Source organism: Cryptosporidium parvum, chromosome 6 (genome assembly GCF_000165345.1).
Source record: "Cryptosporidium parvum Iowa II chromosome 6, whole genome shotgun sequence".
NCBI classification, from domain to species: domain Eukaryota; phylum Apicomplexa; class Conoidasida; order Eucoccidiorida; family Cryptosporidiidae; genus Cryptosporidium; species Cryptosporidium parvum.
Genome location: NC_006985.1, coordinates 206,427 through 231,844, shown reverse-complemented (window position 1 = coordinate 231,844; position 25,418 = coordinate 206,427). Strand labels below are relative to the sequence as shown.

The 25,418-nt window shown below is 29.3% G+C and overlaps 6 protein-coding genes and 2 non-coding genes across 8 annotated transcripts; 3 read left to right on the top strand and 5 right to left on the bottom strand.

Moving 5' to 3' along the window:
* Nucleotides 1-750: 750 nt before the first annotated feature.
* On the bottom strand, nucleotides 751-6,426 carry cgd6_880 (Gdb1p; glycogen debranching enzyme; the record flags this gene model as incomplete). The annotated part of the gene is made up of 1 exon (XM_627462.1): nucleotides 751-6,426. The coding sequence occupies one exon, from the start codon at nucleotides 6,424-6,426 to the stop codon at nucleotides 751-753; it is 5,676 nt and encodes a 1,891-aa protein (XP_627462.1).
* A 1,216-nt stretch (nucleotides 6,427-7,642) lies between these two features.
* On the top strand, nucleotides 7,643-7,715 carry cgd6_876 (the record flags this gene model as incomplete). Its single annotated transcript has 1 exon — nucleotides 7,643-7,715. It is a non-coding gene; the product is annotated as a tRNA-Val (tRNA).
* Nucleotides 7,716-8,738: 1,023 nt separating this feature from the next.
* Nucleotides 8,739-8,829, top strand: cgd6_875 (the record flags this gene model as incomplete). Its single annotated transcript has 1 exon — nucleotides 8,739-8,829. It is a non-coding gene; the product is annotated as a snoRNA (small nucleolar RNA).
* A 324-nt stretch (nucleotides 8,830-9,153) lies between these two features.
* cgd6_870 (possible apicomplexan conserved protein) lies at nucleotides 9,154-10,047 on the bottom strand (the record flags this gene model as incomplete). Its single annotated transcript, XM_627461.1, has 1 exon — nucleotides 9,154-10,047. One exon carries the CDS (start codon nucleotides 10,045-10,047, stop codon nucleotides 9,154-9,156), a length of 894 nt encoding a protein of 297 aa, XP_627461.1.
* Nucleotides 10,048-10,687: 640 nt separating this feature from the next.
* cgd6_860 (hypothetical protein) lies at nucleotides 10,688-11,467 on the bottom strand (the record flags this gene model as incomplete). Its single annotated transcript, XM_627460.1, has 1 exon — nucleotides 10,688-11,467. One exon carries the CDS (start codon nucleotides 11,465-11,467, stop codon nucleotides 10,688-10,690), a length of 780 nt encoding a protein of 259 aa, XP_627460.1.
* A 194-nt stretch (nucleotides 11,468-11,661) lies between these two features.
* cgd6_850 (thioredoxin; protein disulfide isomerase A6, signal peptide, possible transmembrane domain in C-terminal region) lies at nucleotides 11,662-13,236 on the bottom strand (the record flags this gene model as incomplete). The annotated part of the gene is made up of 1 exon (XM_627459.1): nucleotides 11,662-13,236. A coding segment is annotated over one exon (1,575 nt), but the record flags the coding sequence as incomplete, so codon positions are not given.
* Nucleotides 13,237-13,658: 422 nt separating this feature from the next.
* Nucleotides 13,659-14,885, bottom strand: cgd6_840 (shanti/Ykl100cp/Minor histocompatibility antigen H13-like; presenilin, signal peptide peptidase family, with 10 transmembrane domains and a signal peptide; the record flags this gene model as incomplete). Its single annotated transcript, XM_627458.1, has 1 exon — nucleotides 13,659-14,885. The coding sequence occupies one exon, from the start codon at nucleotides 14,883-14,885 to the stop codon at nucleotides 13,659-13,661; it is 1,227 nt and encodes a 408-aa protein (XP_627458.1).
* Nucleotides 14,886-16,201: 1,316 nt separating this feature from the next.
* cgd6_830 (conserved hypothetical protein) lies at nucleotides 16,202-25,267 on the top strand (the record flags this gene model as incomplete). The annotated part of the gene is made up of 1 exon (XM_627457.1): nucleotides 16,202-25,267. One exon carries the CDS (start codon nucleotides 16,202-16,204, stop codon nucleotides 25,265-25,267), a length of 9,066 nt encoding a protein of 3,021 aa, XP_627457.1.
* Between the last annotated feature and the right edge of the window lie 151 nt (nucleotides 25,268-25,418).

Below are 25,418 nucleotides of genomic sequence, written 5' to 3'. Positions count from 1 at the left end.
CTCATTCCTTATTTTCGCTCTCAATCTTATGTTTTCATTTAGTAGACTCTGATTCTATTTATCCGAACAAATATATATATGTAGAAATATATATTTTGTTTAATTATTTTATTAAAAATAAATAATATTTATATTTGCATGCAACTTACTGTTTTTTTTTGTGATTGTATTACTTAATATAAATACAAAAAATTCATTTTCCACACAAAAAAAGTTTTGTTAATATTATTTTTTGTCCATCAAATTTGTTTTACATCTAAACTTACTCTTTTCATAAAATCTAATTATATCTTCGATATTTTCGTTCTTATTTGACCTAATTTCACTCATAATACTTTTTTTCTTTTATTATTCTCTCCTGCACACACATTTATCCATTTAATTTACTTGGTTTGAATGAATTTAGAGCTATTAATAAAAATAATTAACTAAATTAATAACAATTGATTGGAAAAATGATTTAAATCTCTTCTTAAAAAAGGAAAAAAGTTAGATCATTAATTAACCTCTTATTTGTTCCTAATAATTTATTATTATTAATGTCCACATGCAATTACGTGTCAAAAATAAAGACAAAATTCATAATTCAACATGCAATTTATGCAATAATATAAAATATAATTAAAAAAGAAAAAATGAAAATGGATAGCTTTTTAAATTAAAATTTTACAAACTTTTTTAACTAACATTGATTATTAAAATGAATATTTTTTAAGAAGAAAGATAGAAGAAAATGTTTAGGATTGTTATCTATTGATTATTCATTACAGATGTAAGGAAATACAAAATGGTACCAACTGACCAAGCTTGGGCAAAACAACTATCTTTGCAAAATGATCCGTTGTCATTAGTGAGCTCTGGCAAAGAACCCCATTGGTCCGAAATTATGTGATTTCTATGGTTCATCAGATATTTCATTGTTTCAGAAATAGCTAACTTGGTGGCTTTTTCAGTACTAATAGTTTTTTCGTATTTTTCCTTTAAGAGTTGATATTTTGCCATAAGAAAATGTCCCATAGGCCAAACCCATTCAGGACCTTGATGATAGTTAAATCCATGAGCTATTTTATAATCTTCAGAATCATTAGAATTATCATAATTAGGCCTATAATTATAATCTGATGGATCTAATGTCTTAATTCCAAGCATATTTGGAGAGAATAAATACTTCTCAACAGCTTCAATACTTTTAATAGCATGCTCATGATCAAATAGATCTTTTGAAACACCAATTGCTACAGCAAGATTACATCTGAGTTGATAGTCTGTCCATCCATGGGTTGATTTGAAAGTATCTTTATAAATTTCTCTTCTATTCACAATTTTACTGTCAACATAATATTCATTACTATCGCAAGAAGGAATATAGAAACAACGTTCAAAGTTTGTTTTAATAAGTTTTGACCAGTCTGAATAAGAAATGTAACCAGAACCTGGATGAGTCACTCCTTTATGAGGGAATCTATTTAAATTTTGAAGGGTAATTAGATGATTAATACATGAATATAAAAGAGCAATTATTTCAATGTCTGCTCCATCTCTTGGAGAAGATGGAATTCCTTTATTATTAGCTTTCACAGATGAACCCATCTTATCCATCCAGGTTCCACAGTTATGGATATTTCCACCAAAAATTAAACCATTAGAAGGGTCCCAATTTACTTCAATATTGAATCCCAAGTCCGTCATTTGCTCATCCAACTGAACTCCAGCATTTTCCTCTCTAAATTTAATACCTACAACGTGTTTTACCATAATATATTGTATAATATCGGAAAATTTAAGTATTCGAATATTTTTAAGGTCCTTTCTTTCACTTTGAGTATAATCAAATTTAATTTTTAGCCATTCAAAAGCTTCCTTGAACTTTGACAAATCTTCCTCAAGATTTAATGTGAATCTAAGTTCAATATCCTCATTTAGGATTTGATATCCATTTGGGATATTAACACAATAATCAAGAGCTGCATTCAAAAAGAACCATGTTGCATCTCTTGCATTATATCTCGGCCTATTTCCAGAGTCTATCAGATTTGGAATTAAACCATGCCTCATCAGCCTTGCAACTCCAAGAATCTCTTGTTTTGCTTCTAAATATCTTTTAGAAGAAATTAAAATACCATTAAATGCAATAAATGTATCTCTTCCCCAACTTCTCATGAATCCTGTTGAAAAGTGAGGGAGTCCTGCAGAAATAGATGGGATCTTGGAATTCCAAATTAAAGGAGATGATGGTACATAAGAATATACCTGATAAGTAGCTAGTTGAAGATGAATATATAAAGGATCTTGTTTTAATAGGAAGTCTGAGATATCTTTTGAACTTGTTTCAAGTAAAACTTTACTTTTGTCACTATTTAAAACGTAATATAAGATATTTCTGTAAATGGAAGAAAACATCATATCTATATAGGATATAATATACTCTATTGGTATATTTGCTATTTTGTTTATCAAAGAGTACTGTACCTCAATCCATTCGGCAAGTTCTGATAATGGACGAATATTCTCAGATTCTGAGTTTTCCAAATAGTTTGGATAAGATTTTTTATGTCCATTAAATCCAGTACCTTTATATTCCTTTAATCTTTGAATTACATAATTAATATACCAAGGTCCTTGTTTAAGATGTAAAACAAATGGATGATTAGTACCATTATCTTCCATTTTTCTTGCAGTATCAAAAGCATGTATACAGCTATAAATCCCACAATAGACAAAATCTCCAAGATTTGGAACATTGTATACTCCTCTACTTCCTGAGCTTCTGTCAAGTTCTTCGTTGTTACAGCTAAATAGAATATAATTAATAGCATCAGAAGGATGACAATGATCAGATTCCAGACAATTGGTAAGAATTTTTGGTAAGCTTTGTTGTGTATTTCTATAGAATTCCAATAATGCATTTTGAGTAACAGAAAATCCTTTATGTCTGATTGTATGAAGTATTACTAGTGATCCAGGAGGGAATCTGTTAAAGTTTATAATGGTAATATTCTTTACAGGATCGTAAGAGTAGGCTGAGATTTCTTCAAGTTTCTTGTATTTATGAAGCTCTGAATCTAATCCATGTATTCTATTTGTATCATTTTTATATACTGAAGTGTAGTTTGGAACAAACAAAGAACCGGCAAAGACTATATCTTTAATACAACCATCCAATACAATGGTTTCTGGGAGTTGATCAATCTTGTTTCTAGTAAAAGAAGAATGAGTAATGAAGTAGATATTTTCTTGGATCTTGGGATTATATCTCTGAACCATCAAAATATCTGAAGTGAGATAGTGTACATGAGATTCATTGAACCCAAACAAAGCCATTTGTTGGTGTAACTTATTAAGAATCTTTCTGGCACTCATAATGCCAGGAAGCTGATCACCATGCTTCCATTTTGATACCATAGCAATAGATCTTTGCCTCTTTAATAGTGTAATAATATTATTGGTATTTCCTTTATCATCTGAAGTATAGGGTAGATTTGGATCATGCATCCAATTCCCATCTACAATGTACTTATATTCATATTGTAGACGATGGTTAATTGGATAAATAATTTTGGATGAGTTATGACTCTTACTTTCTTGATCATGAATTTGAGTTTGTTCTGGCTTCATTCCAAACCTAATAAAGAGTTTTGCGATAAAGTTACCGTTTGGATGTTTCTCAAGTTGAATACCTTCTTTCCAGTCATCCCAATCTCCACGTATTTCAACAGTATTGGCAGGATGTCTCCATTCAACAGTAATTTCTGTGGAGATATTGGAATTATTACTTTTGATTTTTCCAAAGTTCCAGTTAATTGTAGAAGGCTCTGTGAGATAATTACTAGCAAGTTTCTGAAATGGACCAAAACTATTAGATCTTGATCTTAAGCTTAATTCTATTGATTCTTTGCCTTTAGGTTGACTTTTTTCATCTCCATTAACATTGACAATATAGTTTTGATAAAGTCGTCTTTCAGATACTACACTAATATTATGAGGTACAATCTCATCAAAACCTCTGGTAGAGCCAAGAGCACAATTAGTTGAAGCAACCAAAGCTGCTGTTGGTAAAGTGTCAATAGGAGTACGGATTTCGCAAGGAGTTTCATTATCATGAGTACAATCAAAGAAGATTGCTGGACATGAGAGTCTCTTGAGAGGTTTAGCTCCTTGCAGTATAGGAAGTGATATAAGAGTTTCTTGGTTACTCTTTTTATTTAGATTCTCGGAATTAACTGCTTGGAATAAACTTGGAACCGTGGATAAGCCTCCAATTGGAGCTGTACTATAGTTGCTTACGTAATTCCCTAAAGATCCTGGTGTTTCAGCTCTCATAGCTTCTCTAATTAAAGCATTAAGTCCAAGAGTTCTTTCAAATTCTAAATCTACTTCGTAGTCACCAGTGAAAAGTTCAGCATATACCCATATATTTGGTCTGGTCTCCCTACATACTCTGAGCATATGTTTAGCAACATGGAGAGGAGTAGAGTGGCAGTTATCAAGTCTAATTGCATGGAATATATTTGCAATACTCTTACAATAATCAGACATCCATTTCCATAGAAATGTAGATTCTGATTCACAGTTTCCATATTTGAGCTTAACACAATCAGACCAAACAATCAAATCTCTTTTAAGATAAACAAAAGATCCAGGAGCAGCAAAGTCTTCTTTAGCATTCCATCCCATTACCCAGCCGTTATTTGCGAGATAGTGAGTCCTTCCTTGAGAATCTTCAATTGGGGTAAAGTACCTTGGGGTTAATGATTCCCAGTGATTCAGTCCTATTGGCCCTTTGCTACATTCAACTCTTTCCCAAACTACCAGACCTCTAATTGAGTTACAAATATTATTTGAAATTTGTTCAGAAAACTCAAAGAGTCTATTCTGAACATTTTCCAATATATTTTCTGAAATATTTGAAAGATTCATCTTTTTAAGAATATATGATGGAATTGTGATTTTCTTGGATCTACTTGAACATGAAAAGAAGAGGGATAGATTATAGATTTTATTCTCAAAGGTATCATTTTCATTGATTCTCTTAATCATATCATTGTACTCTCTTTCTTGTTTAGGATCTAATATAGATTGAGAAGAATTACCCATTTTAGAATTTTGAATGATTTCATTAATATTTAGAGTGAAGAAATCTTTAATATTGAAAGGGTTAATAACCTCATTCTTTAAAGCTGAAATGACTGAATCAACATTTTGAATATTATTAATATTTTTGTTAATCCCATATGAATTTAAATATTTTCCGTGATATATATTTCTTGAGAATTCTTGCAATTTTTGATCAAGTTCAACAGCTGCTGTAAGATGAGGAGAGTTATCCAAATTATAACCGGATTCAGGATGCTCTTTTAACCAAGGAGAATTATCTGCAGTATGATTTAGAACTACATCACAAGCAGATAAGATCCCATAGTCTATTTCCAACTCATTAATAACTTGTTTAAGGAAATTATATTTTTCTTCAGGTGTATAAGTTTTTTTAGTCTCAGTATCATTTTGAATAGACTTTGTATCTTTATTAGTCAAATTTTGGCTTTGGTCTTTATCAAATTCATTATTAAAGAATAAAGAGGATATTTCATTTTGATTTGCTAGGGAATAACAGGATCCAGATTGGCCAAAAATCTGTAAAGGAGTAAAGTGAACCATATTATAATTAAGCTTTGAAGTAATTTCAAGGCGTCTCTTCCAGTTTTGAATATTACCTAAACATTGACTAAGAATTGTTTGCATACAAATTCCTGAGCTTGGGATAAAGTTATTGTTGATATATAGTTTTGGTTCTACAATGATTGTATTAGTTATTAAATTATCATTAAGCTTTTGGATGATTTCTTTTGATTCTTGAAAGCAATTTACAACAGAAATAGAAATTTGAACAGAGCCTGGTTCAGTTATTTTTAGGTCCCAATAGAAATTTCCTAAAGAATCTGTATCTTTTGGAGGAATAATCTTTCTATTTCCAAAGAAATCTTCTATGGTAATAACAAAGCTCTCACCTTGAATTGTACCATTATATAATCTTAAAGCTAAAGTATCCCCAGCTAAAATACGGATATTTCCATGACTTCCTACACAGGAAATTCGTCCCTTTTTGTCAAATTCTGTGTACCATTTTGAGTTTATAGGGTCAAAAGTTTCAAGATTTTGTTTTTGGTATTTACTCAAAGTATCAGAATGTAAAAGCACACAATCTTTTTCATTATCATTATTTGACTCCTTTATTTGTATAGAAATATCTGCTTGTTGATCTTCTACCTGTTCATTTTTAATCGTAAATTTCATATTTTCTGTATTCTTTTGAAAATTTGATTCCATGACTTCTATTTTTTCTATTTTTGTCTCTTTAGTCAAGTTTTCCTCCTTTTCCTGCTTTGATTTGTTTTGGTTTCTAAAATTTAACGAGAATAAAGCTGACATTTCTTTCACTCTTGTATTCACATATATACCGTTTAAATATTAATATTAATTTTAATTTTAATAGTGAGTTGTTATTATATTCCCTCCTAACCCTTTGATCCTTTTTTTTTCTCCTCTAAATGAGTTTGTATAGCAATAATCAAAGCTTTTGGAAGTTTTGATTGTGATTACTAAAGTTTGAGTGAAATTTACTTGCGATTTAGAGTTCAAGGAAATTTATAAGTTTGCGCACTTTTCTCGTAAATCTATATATTTCCAAATGTGGTTAATTCCATCAAAATCATTCAACTTTCACTCTCAGTATATTTTCGAGTCTTGAAATGTTAATATCTAAGAATTATATTATTTATATATATATTATAAATATATATATAAATACATATGAATGTAAATATAAATATATATATATTTATATTATTATATTCACTCTTGCAGGGGGGAAATTACGAGGGAGTGTAAAATAATTTTTGTATTATACTGCAAATATGCATGTTTAGGCGCCACCCGCCAAAGTTAATTTTTGATTAAAATGGGGGGAAGCAAAAAAGGGACAAAGAAAAGAGAAAAGAAGGGAGAGAAAAGGGGAGGAGAGATAGTGAAAGAAGTGGGGATGAGGGGAAAAAAGGGGAAAAGAGGAGAGAGGAGGGGAGAGGAGGGGAGAGGAGGGGAGAGGAGGGGGAAAGAAGGATAGTGAGAGGAAGGGAGAAGAGATAGGATTAAATGTTCATGCGGTAGATGAATAGATAGATACTTTTTAACAAATTGTACGTGGAAGAGCGTAATAGCCAATGTTTATAAGAGTACTTCATGTTTACAAAATTATGTGAATCATAGAGAGTAAATTCGGTCACTGTTAATTAGGAGATTATTTAATATATTGGGAAAGATGAGTTCTGTTAATGATAAGCCTTGCTAGATGTGTATAATTGAAATATAATCGGGATTTGAAGTGAATAAAAATTTCTCGGAATTGAAAGTTCTTCATAATTACTTATTCAAGCTGCATTCCAAATATCCTTTGTGAGAAAAGAAATTGCCCTAAATTCCCTCTATTCTTAGGTTTTATATTTTTTGATTTTTTCTGATTTTTATTAAAAAATGAAGAAAAATTACCTCACTGATATAACACACCTTTAACCGGTAGAATTGATCAGTATTAATTTTTTTCTTCTCTTCTGAAATATTATAACTACGATCTATGATCTTTCCAAACGTAGCGGGTTTGGTCTAGTGGCTATGACGCTCGCCTAACACGCGAGAGATCACGAGTTCGATCCTCGTAACCCGTATAAGAGAAATCGAGGCCGGATTGGGCGGTCTTTTTTAATAGTAATTAACTTGTCTTTAGGCGCGGGGCATTTTATTATTATTTTTAATAATTATATTAAATATATATTTATATAATTATTGTTTACACGTAATGCAGTTTCCTTGGCTGACATTTAATAAATTATTTGTCATTTTTTTAAATGTTTTTTTGAAGATGTAGAAAAGAGCAGATTTGGCGATATTATTTGAATATTGGATATTTATTATTTGTTGTTTGATTAGAGAAAGATGAGGAACAATAGAAATACTAGTTTGAGAATGTTGAGCATCTAGAGAAGTAATATATATATTTGCAGTTGAATAAAGGTAATGAAGAATTTTTTAGAATTTATAAGAGAAACAAATAGTCGACTTTTTTTTTTGAAATATATATATAATTATATTGGAGATATATGAGTTTATTTTCAGAAACAGGATTTGACAGAGAAGTCAGTTGATTAATAATCCTGAGACGAGCTAATGCCATTAAAATAATGTGTAATGAGCAATAGGCTTAATGAATGAATTATCAATAGTGGTGGTTGATTTAGAAGAAAATCATTAGTAGATGTAATGGAGGAATAAATAAAGGTAATAAAATGTAGGATTTGGAATGACAATAGATTTTTTGTGATGATGTTGCTTGAATTTCAAGCATTGGGCTCTTACCAATAAGATGATGATATTTCTTTATTACTGAACAATGATCTTTTCATTTTTATGTCCCACCATCTATTACCTTTATTTAATCAAACATAGTTTTTTATAAAGATTATAGTTTTTAATGCTTAATGGTAATGATATATATATACATTTTAAGGGGATTGTAATGCAAATTAAGCCACAAAGTCTACTTAATTAAAACTGGAGCCATTATTACGTATCTTTTTTTCTCCAGTAATATTTGATAACATAAAGTTTCAAATGATCTATTTTACTATATAATTTAAAAATAAAAGTATTATTAGATGTTATTTTTATAGTTATAAACTGAATTGAGGATTTATTATGATGAAAACAAGACCTAATAAGCCAGTTCTGCTTATGATACCCTTTTCCTTGGTTGTGATTAGAAATGGTCTTTCTTTTCTGAATTTATCTTTTAATTCAATAGAACGTTTTTGGCTATTTGCTTAACTAAAGATTATAAGGTAGATAAATAATTTCTTTTTTTTTTTTTCCCTTCCTTTTCCTTATTTCTACTCTAATTGCAAGTATTGCAATAGAATAAAGAACATGAAAATTGTGACTATTATATACCAAATTACATATGTGTGGGGAAGTGATAATTAATAATAAATAAAAATTTATAATACAAAAACTTGCCTCGTCTAAAGATAATATGTATTCTAGTGATAAAGATATAAATAAATTTTGATTGGAAAATCAGTAAGCAAAATAACCAGTTTTCACAAACTATTATTCATTAGTATTGAACATTGAAAGAAGGTTTGATAACATGTTAAATGAAGCATTTTTTTGCCTATTAAAATATATTTGGTCAATTTTGTCAATAATTCTTGAAAAACTGGAATCCCGCCTAATTAAAAGGGCATACTTATTTTTTATTATGTCAAAAAAATGCATGGCGGTTTTTTTATCTGAAAGCTCGCAAGCTGAAATGATGAAGAATGCCATTTGTATTGGAGCAGACGGTATGTTAGAGTCAATATTAGAATTACAGGATGAGGAGAGAGATAAAGAAGTATCATTGCTTTCATTTAATAATTGACAGTATTTATCAAGTAGATCATGGGCAAATTGTGTTTTATTTAAGGAAAGTAATACAAGCACAGCTCTAAGTAGAAATATATCTTTTTCTGATTTATAACCTTTCTTGCTCCATTCAATAAGAATGTTGGCAAAAAGTTCAGGATTTTCAGTTAAAATCACATAAAGTTGAGCTTTGGAAAAATTTTGATGAACAAAATAATAATTGGAAGCCCATACATGTAATTTATATATATAATCAGTATTTTCATTTTCATGATCTTTACACCATAGAAGAGTATCATTAAGCAATTTCCCCTTCTCATTACAAAATCTACCTGAGCTTAATATATACATTACAGAGTTAAATTGGCTATTTGTAATCTTTAGTTTTTCTTCTCTAGCTTTCTTGATCATACTGCTACATACATGGCAAGCTATTTCATTAAACCCATACTCATCAAAATATTTTGCTTTTTCTAACCCAAACTCCACAGAATCTTTTGGGTTAAATCGAGATAATCTGCTAATCAGTAGTTGATAAGCATCATAGGAATCCCCTTTTTCTAGACGTGATTTGACCACATTCCAAATTTTATCCATTGCTTATTAATAATTCCAATTCTTTCAAGTAATTTCCCTAGATTTAGTGCTAGTTTTACTTCTAAGGGAATTGGTAGCTATTGTAAACAATCCCAATAATTTTTATTTCGATTTGACTTACTTATCTTCTTCAAATTAATACAAAAGTAATTTCTCGTAAAGTTAATTTTCAATTGTGAAGTGGCGCCAAATGTTGTTTTATAAATATATAAATAAAATATAATTTGTAATTTAATAATAAAAAAGAAAAATCCAAATGAGTAAACAATTTAAAAAGAGCATAATATTATTTGTAGATATTTTCTAATTTTTTACTCCTCCAATTTTGTACTCGTATTAATTTAGGAATCAAATTATCAAATACCTATAACAAATTTATGATAAATTAAGTATTAAATGATTTAATTCAAATGGTTAACTAATATATTATGATCACATTTATATATATATTTTAAGAAAAAAAAACACTCTAATTAAAGTTTGTTGTATTTTAGTTGATTTCATTAACTAATTTGAATTCATGTATTACTTTTTACTTACACTATGATTTTTATATTTAGTATTAATCTCAATTCTTTATAACACATGGAGAAAGTTTCAAATAAACGAAAAGTAAATAATTAGTATATAAATAAGGCTATTAAAATTGATTATAGATGTATTTAATAATAATAATAATGGTTTCAATACGAAAATGGTCGTCCTTACTTAAGTGCGAGAAATCATTCGATTCCAAATACCTTTTAATTCTTTGCATGCAAAATGAAACATGCGGATTATATGAGTCAATAGTATGAACAGAAATGAGAGCAAGAATAACCCATTGAATTTTATTAGTATCCAATAAGAAGGAGTCCAGTGTACTTTCATCAAATTGATTAGCAAAATATTCTAATAAGTTGGACCAATTGTATGAATTCCATTTACCTATAGTAATACATGGAATTTGGGCCGACTGAATGATTTCTTCCCAGTTTGAAACAGAAATAATCTCTTCAGTTTGTAAAGCTTCCGTCAATGTTGAGACTTTTTCTTTTTGTGAAAGTATATATTCAATGATTTCAGATTTACATTTATCATAAGCAGGGTCTTTTCTGATTATTGATAGATTCTCTGAAATATGGTAGTTTGTTAAATATTCAAAGTCACCATAATTACAGTTGCACTGAGGATTCTGATTGTCTGTAATATTATTCTTTGTATCTTTGACTTTTGTAGTCAAAGTTTCTTCTTTATCACTCTCTAATTCATTTGTATAGACCTTACATGCTGTTATTAACTTTGCTTCCTCCCGTACACTTTTTAAGTAATTCATGGCTTCTTGGTATTCAGGGTCTTCAGTAACTTCATCCACAGGTAAAGCCAACTTTTGGGCTATATCTAAGTCATTTAATGATTGTTTCTGTCTTCTTTTGCCCATTTTAAATGATTTATTATGAAATACAGTAATTATACTTTTAAAAGTACTTAATTTTCGGTAAATTCTTGCGAAATTAAGTAAATAAAGGTATTAAACACTTTTTAGAGAAAATTACGTGTATTTTACAACCATTTATGAAAATATATATTTTATTTTACCATTAAAGAAAATGAACTTGAAAAGCTTTGCTCTACCTACCTTTCCTTTCTAGGTTCCTCCAATTCAGGCTCTTCGTCAGAAAAACGTACTGTATCACTTAAAGAACTATTCTCCAGTTCATTATCTGATTTTTCGTCTTTATTATTAATTACTTTTTTTTCTGAACTTGGCGCCATATTTTGCATTTCAATAGTAGCCATATCATCATGTAATAAATATGAATCTGCGAGGTCACCAAAGAAAATAAGGCAACAGAATACTGTGAGCCCAGCCACAATCAGGAATGCAATGACTGTGACAGCAATTGCATGAATCCATGATTTATAAAAGATATCGCTGATAATTACATTAAGGTCATAAAAAAACCTCCTAATAGTATTTAGATTAAATATAGAGTATGCTTTTAGCTTAGGAACTTTTGAATCTTGATTGGAAATTAATTTTATAGTTTCAAATAAAACAGGGATTTTCATCATATCTGGACGGTTGTAATAATACTTCAGTCCATCAGAAACCACAATTTCATATCCTTGTATAAAGTTGAAGTTAGTGATTCCAAATTCTCTAAAAAGTGATGAGTAAGATACAAAATCAACGATTGCAAACAAAATTCCTCTAGGAGTTTCTGATTCTGAAAACTTTATAGGTAGGAACATTTCTCTTCTAACCTTTTCAGCAACTTTACCGAAATCAGTAATAAAATCACCACTAATTTCATGATTAATTTGAACATTTTCTTTGATTCCCATAATAACTACAAGATTTCCACTATTAAGGTATTCAATGAATTCCATTCTAGATGGTGCATTTAAGAATGGAAATCTGTATTGTTGCATAAAGTTGAGAGTAAATTCAGTTTCTTTAACTAATAGTATTGATGGTGAGAAGTTATCTTTTCCAATCATAGTAATACATGGGGATGTTAAGCACAAGTCAGTGTTACTAAATTTGTGATCTTTTGTATTTTCTAGAACACGGCTTTTAACACTTTTTGCATAAGTTACTGCTATTGTTACTTCAAAATCATTCTTTTTAACAATTTCTTCAAGAAATTCTAAATTTTGGTTAATTTCAGTCTCTGAATTAAACATTATCAGTAGAATTGGATATGCTGATAAGTCTGAGCTAAGTTCATTAATTTGATCATATGATTGAATCTTGATTATGTCAGGCTGAATTCCTTTCTCAATGAATTTAATAATATCTGTGTGAGTTCTTTTTGGACGTTTATATTGTTTGATTAAATTTCCTTTTGAAAAAATTCTCATTGTCGGATAACTAACAACGTTTTGTTCTTTACATAGTTTTGTTTCCACACTACAATCAACTTTAGCTATTTTTACTTTTTCGTTCCCTTTATAATGTTCAGAAACTTTTAATATTTCTGGATATAAATGCCTACAATGCCCACACCAAGGGGCATAGAATTTAACAAACCATATTTGATCTGTCGTATCGTCTAATACTTTTTCTTTGAATTCATATTCTTTCAAGTTGATAAGATTTTCATTTTTTGGGTAGTCTTGGCTTTCAGCTTGAATTGTGAAATTAAGCAATAATAAACTTAATGATGCCAATACAGAGTAAAGCTTCATTATTCTTTTTTCTTTTTAAGGTTTATTTTTAATTTACAAAACCTTTTCTTAAATCAATTTAATTATTTCAAACAGAATTGTCCTTATTTTTTGAAACTTAACTTTGACAAAACACTTTCAACTACTTTCTCTTCTCTAACAATTTGTTTTTTAATTCATAAATTTTTTTTTTTCTACTCGACTTTTTCCCCCTTAACAAAATTTTTTATATACCGGTATAACACGTAATTTTTTTTTAAATAAGAAAAATGCATCCACATGCAAAAAAAAAAAAAAAAAAAAAAAAAAAAAANATTGGATAAGGATCAAATAATAACTATTAATAAGTATAAGAGTATATAATCTTTCATTTCCTCCTCTTCCCTAGTCTAATTATTAGATTGAATTTGTGGATATTTCTTGAAATTAGGGAGGAAAAAAAAAAAATGAAGTTAGAATCAATCATCCTTTTTTTGTTTTAATACATCTGATTTTTTTCTAGTTGAAGTTTTACTCTGTGACTTATCCTCCTCGGAGCTCTCTTTGGAGTCGTTAATTCTTTCATCAGAGTCAGCTTCCTCAGAATAATTCCAAGCATCAGAAGACTTGTTTCTATACACTACAGACAAGACCATACTAATAAGACAGAATGGAACCAAGTAAAGTAATGCAGGTTGAGCTGCTTTAAAGTATAACATAACACAGGCGGTTGTAATGAGTCCAAGTAGATATGAGACTAAAACTGTGCAAAATGTGGGGGTTTGTAGGGAGCTGGAAATCAAATGGTAAAGACTCTGATTATGTTTCTTTGTGTAATCTTTGAGATCAAATCTCAAACATAGAGATATGAAAAGTCCAGGAATTACAATATCTCCGAGACCCAATATACTTTGTTTCCATGGATCAAATGAAACAGGAAAGATGAGTTTAGCTGGTCCTTGGAAAGATTTTGCAACTGTTACCATAACGTCTGTTCCAAATACCCAAAATATATCATAAACAAATAATCCACACAATAAAATAGCTCCAATTTTGAAACTTCCAATGGAAATGAGAGAGATTGCTTGGATACAGAAAGCAATTGCAAAGAGATTGTGAATAATCCACGAATCTGTTATTATCCAAATGATTCCAAGGGCCAAACTAAGTGCAAGTGACCACAAATGATGAATAGTTATCTTAATTTCGTGGCCTCTTGGATCATCTGGATTCTCAAAGTATCCAAAGAAGTTAAAATGAGTGTCAACAATTATCAATTTAGTATCTTTACAAATATCATCACATTTATAAATTACAATTGATATGAACTGTAAAATGGTCTCCATTAGTGCAACTGCACCAATTATGAATAAGTATGAAGTCAAGAGCAAATTTACCCAGTAAACAGGGAGAAATTTATATGCCAAATATAGTGAAAACAAGGCAACAGAACCAATGACTGGGAACATCATTGCATCTTTCCTGGAAAGCGACTCTGTGCTTCGATCCTTCTCTCCCGTTTTAGGATCAATAATTGTTTGAGAAAGAGATAAATAAGATCCAATATAAATAATTGATGACGTGTACATTAACATCTGAACTATAATTGGAAGAGGCTTAAAGTTTGTGATAAGAATTGCAAGAGCTAAAACTAAGTAGCTCAGGCAATATGCCATTAAACTCTTATTACAACAGGCTTGACCCATTATTAACTCGTTTTATGTTTACAATGTGTATTTGTGTGACTCAATTCAGTTCCTTAATGGATTAATTAGAAGAGTGTTACAAGAAATAAGGCTAAAGTTCCTCTTCAAAAAAAAGAAAAAAGAATCAGTCTTTTTCCTTATTTTCTTAATATTATTTTAATTTTTAGAAGGGGGCCACTTCTTTTTTTTTTTTTATTATCATTGATTAATTATTTCTTTTGCAGATACCAAAATATTCAAATTTAAATATTCCCCCCACATAAACCACATGCCGCCCATGTTGCCGCCTAAAAAGCACCGATATTGCCAAAATAATAAGTAATATATTAAATAATAGTAAATTAAAAAAGAAATTATTAACCCCGAAATACAAAATTAAATTTTTTTTAACAAGAAATATTGAAAGGCTGGGGAGGAAGCGAAAAAAAAAAAGAAATTAATATTCTTGAGAAAGAAAATTAATATATACTAATCCTCGAAAAGTAATACCCAAATAAATTTCAAATTAAGGATTTTTTTTTTCGTATATAGGCTTGGTCTTTTGGAAGAATATTTTGTAATTATTTCAGGATCAAGGGAAAGGAACGAAATACTATTTTTTCCCCCGATATTAATCAAGGGTAATAATTCGAGAGTAATATTCCAATTTGTTATAGCAAGGAAAGATTAAAATACATATATGTATATATATTTGTAAATAAAATACTTATGTATATGCATATACGTATGTAAATTAGTAAAATATCTAAGTTTGTGCAAAATTAAAAATTAATAAAACTTGTGATTGTGGTAAAAATCAACAGTCAAAGTAGAAAATCAAGTTATTTATTGATTATATACGGAAATTAAGCGAAGTTAAAATGCAGAAGAACACTTCTAATTGAAGTAATTGAGTTAATTTTCACATTATTATTTTAGAAGAAGTTTCTTCTTTGAAATATTAATATAATTTCGGGTGTATTCATGTAAATTGGTTTTAATACATATGCACATACAAGTCTTTCATGGATATTAAGATATATGACTACATTAATCAAGAATATTGAATCAAGGTAAAGTATTTATAGAATTAAGTGTTACTATTAAACAAGATAGAAACAGGATATCTTATATATTTTAGTATATATTTCAAATATATACAAATTTCAAACTCAAAAACAATAAAGAATAGTTGTTTTTTTTTTTTCACAAGCACTTTAAAGAATTTAAAATAGTCTAGGAGGAAGGGATCTTGACTATTTATTAAAGCTTAGGTATATAAAGGTTTTAATTTGGAGAAATATTAAACATAAATAAATATAGTTTTATAGAAATATATGATAATGAAGAATAAGGAGATCGTTAATACTAGTAAAAGTAATACAGAAGTAATGAGAAGTGATATTGAAACAAATAAGGGAGAGAGGGTTTCTCCATGCCCTGAAGATTTTGACGTAGTATTAGAAAACGATTCCAGAGCTCAGGAATGTGTAAAATCGGAAATCAGTCCTTCAGATGTTGAAGGCCGTCATGGTTTATCAACAGAAGAAGGTTTGGGGAATGAACATATGAGTGAGAAGGACATAAATAGTGATAATGAAAATGGAAGTAGTAGTAACAATTTAGAATGTAACAATTCAAATGGAGAGACAAATGCAGAAACTGACTTTAAGATTTCCAATAAGATTTTTGAGACTTTAAAATTACCAACTTCAGCAAGATTGAACCCTACAGTGGGTTCTTATTTAGAGAAACTGAGCCCAACAGCATTTAAAGGATTTCAAAAAAGGTTTTTTAAACTAAATTTGACAGACAATGCTTTGTTATATTGGCGAGAAGAGCCTACATTTCCTGATCAACAACCATCCGGGTGTATTAACTTATCAAGCGTTATTGCTATACACATAGAAGATGCTTTAAACTTTGTGATAAGGACTTTTGGAAGAGATTATTGTTTAAGAGCTTTATCACCAGGAGATAAGGATATTTGGTTGGAATCCATTTGTATGGTTGTAAATGCTGTAACACGTGTGGAAACATTGAAAGATGCTTCTAATCATTACAATTTTAGTAAAGTTTTACTGGACACTACAGGAAATATTCAGACATATTTGACAGAAGCTTTAAAGACTCAGAGAAAAGTTAAGTGGGCCAAAGAAGATAAAGTTCCTTTAACATTTTCTCTAAGAGGTAAGAAGATGTTTCTGAGAGCTAAAGGTATTCAAAGGTCTTTAGCCAGGTTGTGGTTCGACTATGTTTTCAGTGTAAAATGTTTATCCCCTTCTACTTCTCCATATTTGTCTCTATATCCAGATATTCCTGGAAATTCTACAGGAAATCAATTTTTAGGGAATATTCATGGACAAACACAAGGACAATCATATTTACAGAATTCATCTTCATCTCACCATTCTCCTTCATCTTTTTCATTGAAGACGTCTAGGGGTATGATTGATAGTTCAGGAGGAGGTACAATAGGATCTAGAAGGCGTTACTACAGAACAAGAAGTTCATCGTATTGTACAAGTACTTGCTCATCATCATCCCCTCCAACTACTGGATATTGTTTAAAGAATGATGAAGGAGTTACTTCAGCCACAGGGTTAACAATAAGTAATAATAGAAAGCCAATTCCTGGGCATTTCTATGGAACATATAGAAGCCAGAATCTGAAAATAAGTAAAAGTATGATGGGAGCAGAGTTGAGTAGCTTAAAAAGGACTAAGACTTTGAGGGATTTAAGCGGTTTTGGGAAAATTAATCAAACTCCAGAAGGCTCTAAACACTCAGAGCCGAATATACAAAGTTTTACCAGGATGAGATCTCATCTTGATAACGTTTTATTTGGGACTATTTATGCGGAAATTGGACCTTTACCCACATTAGAACATCTAGTTCAAAATATTTCACTCAACTCCAGTACTTCTGGAGGAATGTCAGGAAGTGATTCTTCATCATCCTCTTCATCATCTTCTTCTAATAACCCAAATCCTCCCTTATCATCACTTCAAAAATTCTTTGCATTGTTGATATCATCAAGGCCTATTGCCAATAATGAAGCATTTTTCCCTCTTCCTAATAACTTTTCATTAAAGCCTTGTGATACCAAGACATTGGGATCTAAATTAGGTTATTCACCAAATGTAAATTCAGTCTCTGCTTCTTCAAATTCATCTTTGGGTTTAAGTTCTTCAGTTACGGGTGACTATAAGGAGATTGAGAACCTTCCTTTTAATATTCAATTGGACTGTTTGTACTTATTTTCTCCAGATTATGATGGTTCTCCTCCTTTATATGTTATAGAATTGGATAATATTCAGCTTTCAAGTAAAATTAGAGAAGTTCAAACTGGTTTCCAATTTAGATTACAGGTTCCTATGGGTAGCATCTTGGCTAGTTTAAGAAGTCAAGACTGCAATGAAGGATATCAAGAAGAAGTTCATATTACAACTGATGATGAAGTTGAAGGACAGAAAGATGATCAAAAAGAAACAAATCAATCAACTTTGGAGGGAGGATTGGAAAATGTTGGTGGTGGTGGTGTTGGTGACTCAGAGGAGTTTATGAGCCAGGATGATGAAAAAGAAGAAGAATCTCACGAAGGCCATAAAAAAGTGATTAGTGCTGATTTATCAGGATCAGATAAAGAGTTAGATACAAATTCTCAGATACCACCTCATTCAGAGGTAGGACAAAATATGGGAGATTTGAATGGTTTAGCCTCAAATATTGAATCTGAAACAAATACTGTTGCAATGACTTCACCAGTTTGTGGTGCTAATAATACTACCAATACTACCAGTACTACTAATAATAATACTAATTCTACTAATGCTGCTCTAGGACAGAATTCTCAATTCAAAGATACCAAATATACTTCAATAACAAATTTATTCCAAAATACATCACTTATACTATATGGTTTGGGCGGCAATAATAGTAAATGCCATAATGAGTTATTTCAGTCCATTTCTACCATGTCTGCAGATCTTGCAAAAAATGGTATAGTTTTTGGAGGTGAAAATAGTATTGGAAATAACAATATCCTTTCATCAGAAAAAGTGTCAATGAGAATTATTTCTATATTTGGTCCTGATGCAGAAATTTGGCGGGAAGCGTTAATTGCTAGTTGTAGAGCTAGGCATGCAGCAAAAGAAAATCGATTAAGAACTTTACATGATGAGTTAAGAGCATTTGATAGTATTCCAAAGGAGCTTTTAGATGAGAATATTACTCATTTATTTTACAAAACTTTGGTTTATATTTCTGCAATTTCTGGTATTAATTCAAATGGGATCACAGGAATTGGTTCTAATGGAATCATTAATGGTAATTTTGGAGGTTTAATGTGTAGTAATAGTGATTTTAGAAGGATATCTCCATTATTAGGAGTTTTGAATGATTCTTATCATAATAATAACTTTCATTCAGGATGTAGGAATGGACTTGAAAGTTCTATTGTAGGAAGAAATTGGATTAGAAGAATGGTATACCAAATTTCTAGTAGTTTTGTTACTATTCCAATACCAAGAATTCTTCAAGGTTTAGAAGTGTTTAATTTAACAGGAAGAGATTTATTACAAGCATCTATACGTATGATTTCAAATCCAAGAGTGGATATATTAAGATTTGTTCATGATAAATATGTGATACCAATATTAATGGTCATACAAGAGTGTTTTACAAGAAGAAATGAATTAATGAGAGAATTGGATATTTTATTGATTTTAGAATTTTTGGTTGATTTAAGATTAAGTTATGAATCTTGTGGTATTTATGATTCTAAATTCAAATATTTGATTCTCAACTTTTCTTCTTTATATATGAAAAAACTGGTTCAGCCTTATTATAGTAAGATCTTTAAATCTATACATAATACATGTTTTTTGGGTAAAACATTTAGAGATAAAGAATCAGGTACATTACGTATATCATTGTTTTCAGAAGCATTTTCATCATTAAATTCAATGGTCAATTTATTTACTTCTTTAAGGTTTTATCACTATTCTGTGGAAGTGAGAAATGTTTTATTTATGACAGTTCAAAATGCTTTAATGCAATATCAATTGGCAATCAGGGATGTTGTATTACATAATTTATGTAGTCTTACAGAATTGGGTCATGAAAAACAGAATTTCTTCTTTTATGATGATTCTAAAAAGTATGAGGGAGGATTATTAAAAAAAGAAGGTTATGATGGTTGTACAGTAGTTGGTAGTGATTGTTTATGTTGGAGATGTTATTTCAATCAAAGACCATTTTTTGAGGAGATGGACTATTCTAGGATTCCAATTTCTTCTGAGGTTATTTGTGGATTATTGAATGGAATGGAATATTGTATTTGTAAATGTGATGAATTGGATATATTATTAGAAAGATGGAATCCATTTTTGCTTTATAAATTTGAGCAGGAATATTTAAAGAATGGAGCAATTTTAATGGATAATAATATTGGAATACTTGTAAATAATACAATGGTAGGTATTGGTAAAAGGATGAATACTACTCAATCAATGGAAGTTACTGATACTAATATTGGTAATATGAGTGGTATTATTACATCTAGTGGTGATTCTATAGCTGTTACTAATAATCTTAATGGTAATAATAATAGTAATAGTAATATTGGATCAGGAAATTTTATACCAGTTGGTACTTGTTCTTCTACTAGTATTGGTAATAGTAATGGTGTTGCTTTTACTGCTATTCATCCTAATAATAACAATAGCAATAATATTAATAATAATAATAATAATAATAGTAATACCACTCTTACTACTGTTGCTACTAATGCTAATATTACTACTAATACTACTAATACTACTACTACTACTACTAATAATAATAATAATAATAATAATAATAATAATTCGACTATTGGCATTATTAATACTACTAATACTAATATTAATACTATTAATAATAATAACAATAATAATACTAATAGTAATAATGCTGTTAATACTAATACTAATAATGCTATTACAGGTATTATTAATACATCTACTATTGGCACTACAACAAGTGGTACTATTAATATATCAGAAGCAATTCAATCTTCAGGTTTAAATTTAGATACAGTTCAAGTTCCAATGATAGGATCAGTTGGAAGTGGAGTAGCAGTAATGCCTATAAATAATAATTCAAGTTACACTAATTTGAATTCTCCTTCTCCATCTCCGTCTCCTTCTCCATCTCCATCAATAGTTTCAATAAATAATACTGGAATATCATCAGTTGGAGGATTAATGGCTCCAATAGTTACTAATAATTCTAATAATAATACGACAAATAATCTCAATTCTGGTAGTAATACATCAATTTCTGCTGGAAATATTCCTATAACTAGTAATCCTACTGGTACTGGTACTAGTACTACTAATACTACTAATACTACTACTACTAGTAATAATAATAATAATAATAATAATAATAATAATAATTTGACTACTGGCACTATTAATACTACTAATACTAATACCAATACTAATAATAGTAATAACAATAATAATACTAATACTAATAGTAATAGTGCTAATACTAATACTGGTACTGGTAATACAAATACTTGCAATACAGGAATATCAAATCAGATGATGGTAATATCAGGTTTAAAAGATGAGAGACTTCAAGATATATTGGATTTATACTCTCCAGGAAACTTGAGAGGAGAAGCAAAAAGGTTTACTTTATTATTCCATATTTCAAAGATGTATTTAGCAATTAAGACATGTAAAGAGTGGTATAGAAGAATACAATCTCATTTTTTGAATGGTTTAAAGAATGTTAGAAATAATATTTCAAAATTACCAGATGAAGATAATAATTTAATGAAATATGTATTATCTTTGGATATGGATGCAATATTAAAAGAAGCTTTAAGGCCTCAATTAAGAGTTTTGAAGATTTCTCTTAAGAAGAGTTTGTTTAATGAGGTATCAAAATTAGTTTTGGAGTATATTATTAGGGTTTATATTGAATCTTTGTTATTATTTGCATTGAGTTATTCAGTCATTCAATCTGAGATTTTGGATGATAAATTTCATAATAATAACAATTTAGGAGAAGGTTTAGATAGAATGGCAACAGATTCATCATATTCAATGATAGGAGGAGGAGGAGGAATATCAGCAATGGATGATATGAGCAATATGAATATGATAGCAGCCAAATTATTAGAAGATTGGGATGTGATTGGTCACTTTTTCCAAGATTGTATGTCAGAAGAAGCTACTAGAGAATGCTTGATAATTTTAGCAGATTTACATGATATATTAACATCTCAAAGACTTTCTCTATATGAAAAATGTCTTGAATTTCAAGAAAAATATCGTATTTTTGATTTATCATTATTCATTAAGATGATTTTAATTTTGAGGTTTGAAGTTAAATTAATAAGAATTTGTAATAATAAGGGTGGAGTTGATAATAATGGTCAAGATAACATATCTTCATCATCATTTTCCTCTTCTTCTTCTTCTTCTTCTTCTTCTTCTTCTTCCTCTTCCTCATCATCAACCCCTGGTTTTGAGGTAAATCAATCATTAGATCTGGATAATAAGATTATTATGGTACCAATAGCAACATCATTAAATGGTTTATCATCAATATCAGTACCAATGAATGAAATAAGAGATGAAGTTAGCCAAATAATGTTGGAAGGTATTAATGAATTAAACCCAACAGGTTATATTGATTATTATAATAGTAATAATAATAATACTAATAATAATACCAATAATAATAATTATATGGAAAGTTTGGGTGGAATTTCTTCAGGATTAGTTATATCTTGGAATAAAGATAATTTATATCATTGGAATAAACAAATGAATGTAATCAAGAATGTTTCATCTTCAATAGTTCAAGGTTATGGCTATAATATTAATAATATTGGTAATAGTAATAATAATAATAATAATAATAATAATAATAATATCAATAATACTACAAATACTTCATCTATTAATGGTTTAAATGATTCAATATTATTAAAAAAAATTAGTAATTTGAACTTTGATGAAATGAGTCTTATTGTAGGAAATAGTCAATCAGTTGTAGGTTATGAAAGTGGAAGTTCTGGTAATATTATTACTTCTGGTATTAATAATGAAAATAATTTAACAATTCCAGTTTCTGGTAGTGGTGGTAATACTATTAGTAGTAGTTCAACAAACAATTTAGTTTTACCATCAAATTCTACTTCAATGGTTGGCGCCAATTCGACTGGAGTTTTACCATCATCTACAATAATGACAGCTTTAGCTGGAACAAGAAATAATTCAATTTCAGCAGTTTCGTCCTCTAATTCTTCCAATATTACTAATTTAAATTCAGTTTCATCAATTTCTAATTATGGTTGTAGTACAAGTTCTATTACTAATAGTACTTCAATTCAAAATCAAGCAATAAATTCAACAAATACAGGATCAGGATTATTAGCAGTAGCAACAGGTGGTGTTGGTGTTGGCGGTAATAATAATGGCATTGGTAATATTAGTAGTAGTGGAGGAGGAATTGGAGGAGTTGGAGTCGGTAATACTAATATAAATACAAATAATTGTAATATACAACAATCTTTGAGTATTACTAATAATACTAATACTACAAGTACTGGTGTAAGTGGAGGTAGTAATAGTAATGTTGTAGGAAGTACGAATAATAATTATCCAAATCAGCCAACAATTACCACAACAGCGACAACAACAACAGCAACAACAACAACATCATCATCATCATCATCATCATCATCATCATCATCATCATCATCGTCATCATCATCAAATATGAAGAGATCATTTTCATTAGAATTTCTTTCTCAAGCTTTAGGAGATGATAGTCCTGAAAAAGAAGCAATTTCATCATTTCTACTTGGTAGAACTTCATTATATTCTCCAACTTCTGTATTATCGTTATTAAATTTGAATGGAGTAACAGGATGTACAATTTTACAAGATTTTATGGAAAGAGAAGAAAAATGGTGGGAAAGTATTTATAATTATTATTCTCAAATATATATTCCTGGATATTTATTTGGAATGATTTCTACTCGTTTAACGGTAGATGATTGTCCATTACAACTAATAGAAAAAGGAATAAGAGAAAGCTCAACATATTCACTTGGTATGAATTCTACTTTAGATTCTGGAAATATTCGATCCAATTTGAATGGATCTCAAAATAATACATTGAATGTATCAGAAATATGTAATTTAGATCAAGGAGAAAATAATAGAGAATTATTATTGTTTGATTTGGCAATAAACATGTATCAGAAATATACACATTTATCAAGAATTCTAACAAATACATTTTATGGTAGATATATTTCTGATCTTGGTTGTTATTTACAACCAGCAACAACAGAGAATACTGCTTTGAATTATTTATTAGGCTCAGGACAAAATGTATCTGTACATATTCCATCATCAAATGGAAGATTTATTGAAAGCAATATGATTTTTAATAGTACTAATAGTAGTAGTATGATTGGTAGTGGATGGCATTATTATCATCAGATCTTGAATCAATATAAACCTTGTCAAAGTATGATACAATTTAAGTATTATTGTAATAGTGGATTAATGGATAATAATAAGGATTGGCAATTGGGTTATATGGTAATAGAAGATTTTTCTATTTATATATATGATAGTGGTTTTAAACAAAAGTTACTAGATATACTTTCAATACGTCCAAATCAATATGGAGAAAGAATTACCAGTATTTGTATTGATCCACAAGATTTAACTAGAACAGGATTTATTATCTTTTGGGGAGGAAGAGAATTGGATAGTTTTAATATTGGAAACAATATAACTAATAATAATAGTACTAGTAATGTTGCTGGTAATATTAATAATAATATTAGTAATATTATTGGTAGTAGTGGTGGTAGTGGTAATATTGGTATAACTAATAATAATGGCCTTACAGGAGTAGTAGGAATAGGGACAGGAACTGGTAGTTTTTCAAGAACAACTAGCAATTTATCTCCTGCACAACAAAATATTGTAAATTCCAATATGAGTAGTAATTCGAACTCTAATTTACTACAAGCTAATATAGGAGGAGTGGGGGGGAACCCCATACTAATTAATGGGCCAAACTCCAACTCTATGACTAATTTTAATAACTTAAACTCTCAAGATTCCCATAATATTAGCAGTAATAATAATAATAATAATAATTTCCAATACCAAAATCAGAATTTCAACATGAGTAATTATTTTATTGATGTTAAGAATTGCTCTTTACATGCAAAGGCGCCAACCCCACAATTAGCGGCAATGTGGGTGTCAGAAATTGACATGTTGATTCAAAAATCAAGAAATAACTGGGGAGTTGGATTTTTAGAGAGTTTTGAAAGAAAGAAAGTTTGTCAATATATTAGAGTTGATTAGATTTAATTGGGATTGGGAGAAGAAATATACAAGAGATTTTCCAAATAGTGTGTTATCATTGTTATTACTTTAAATAGTGATTAATAAATTTATTATATTTATATTTGAGAATTATTGCTTTTTTTATTTTTCTTTTAAAATGATGAAAAAG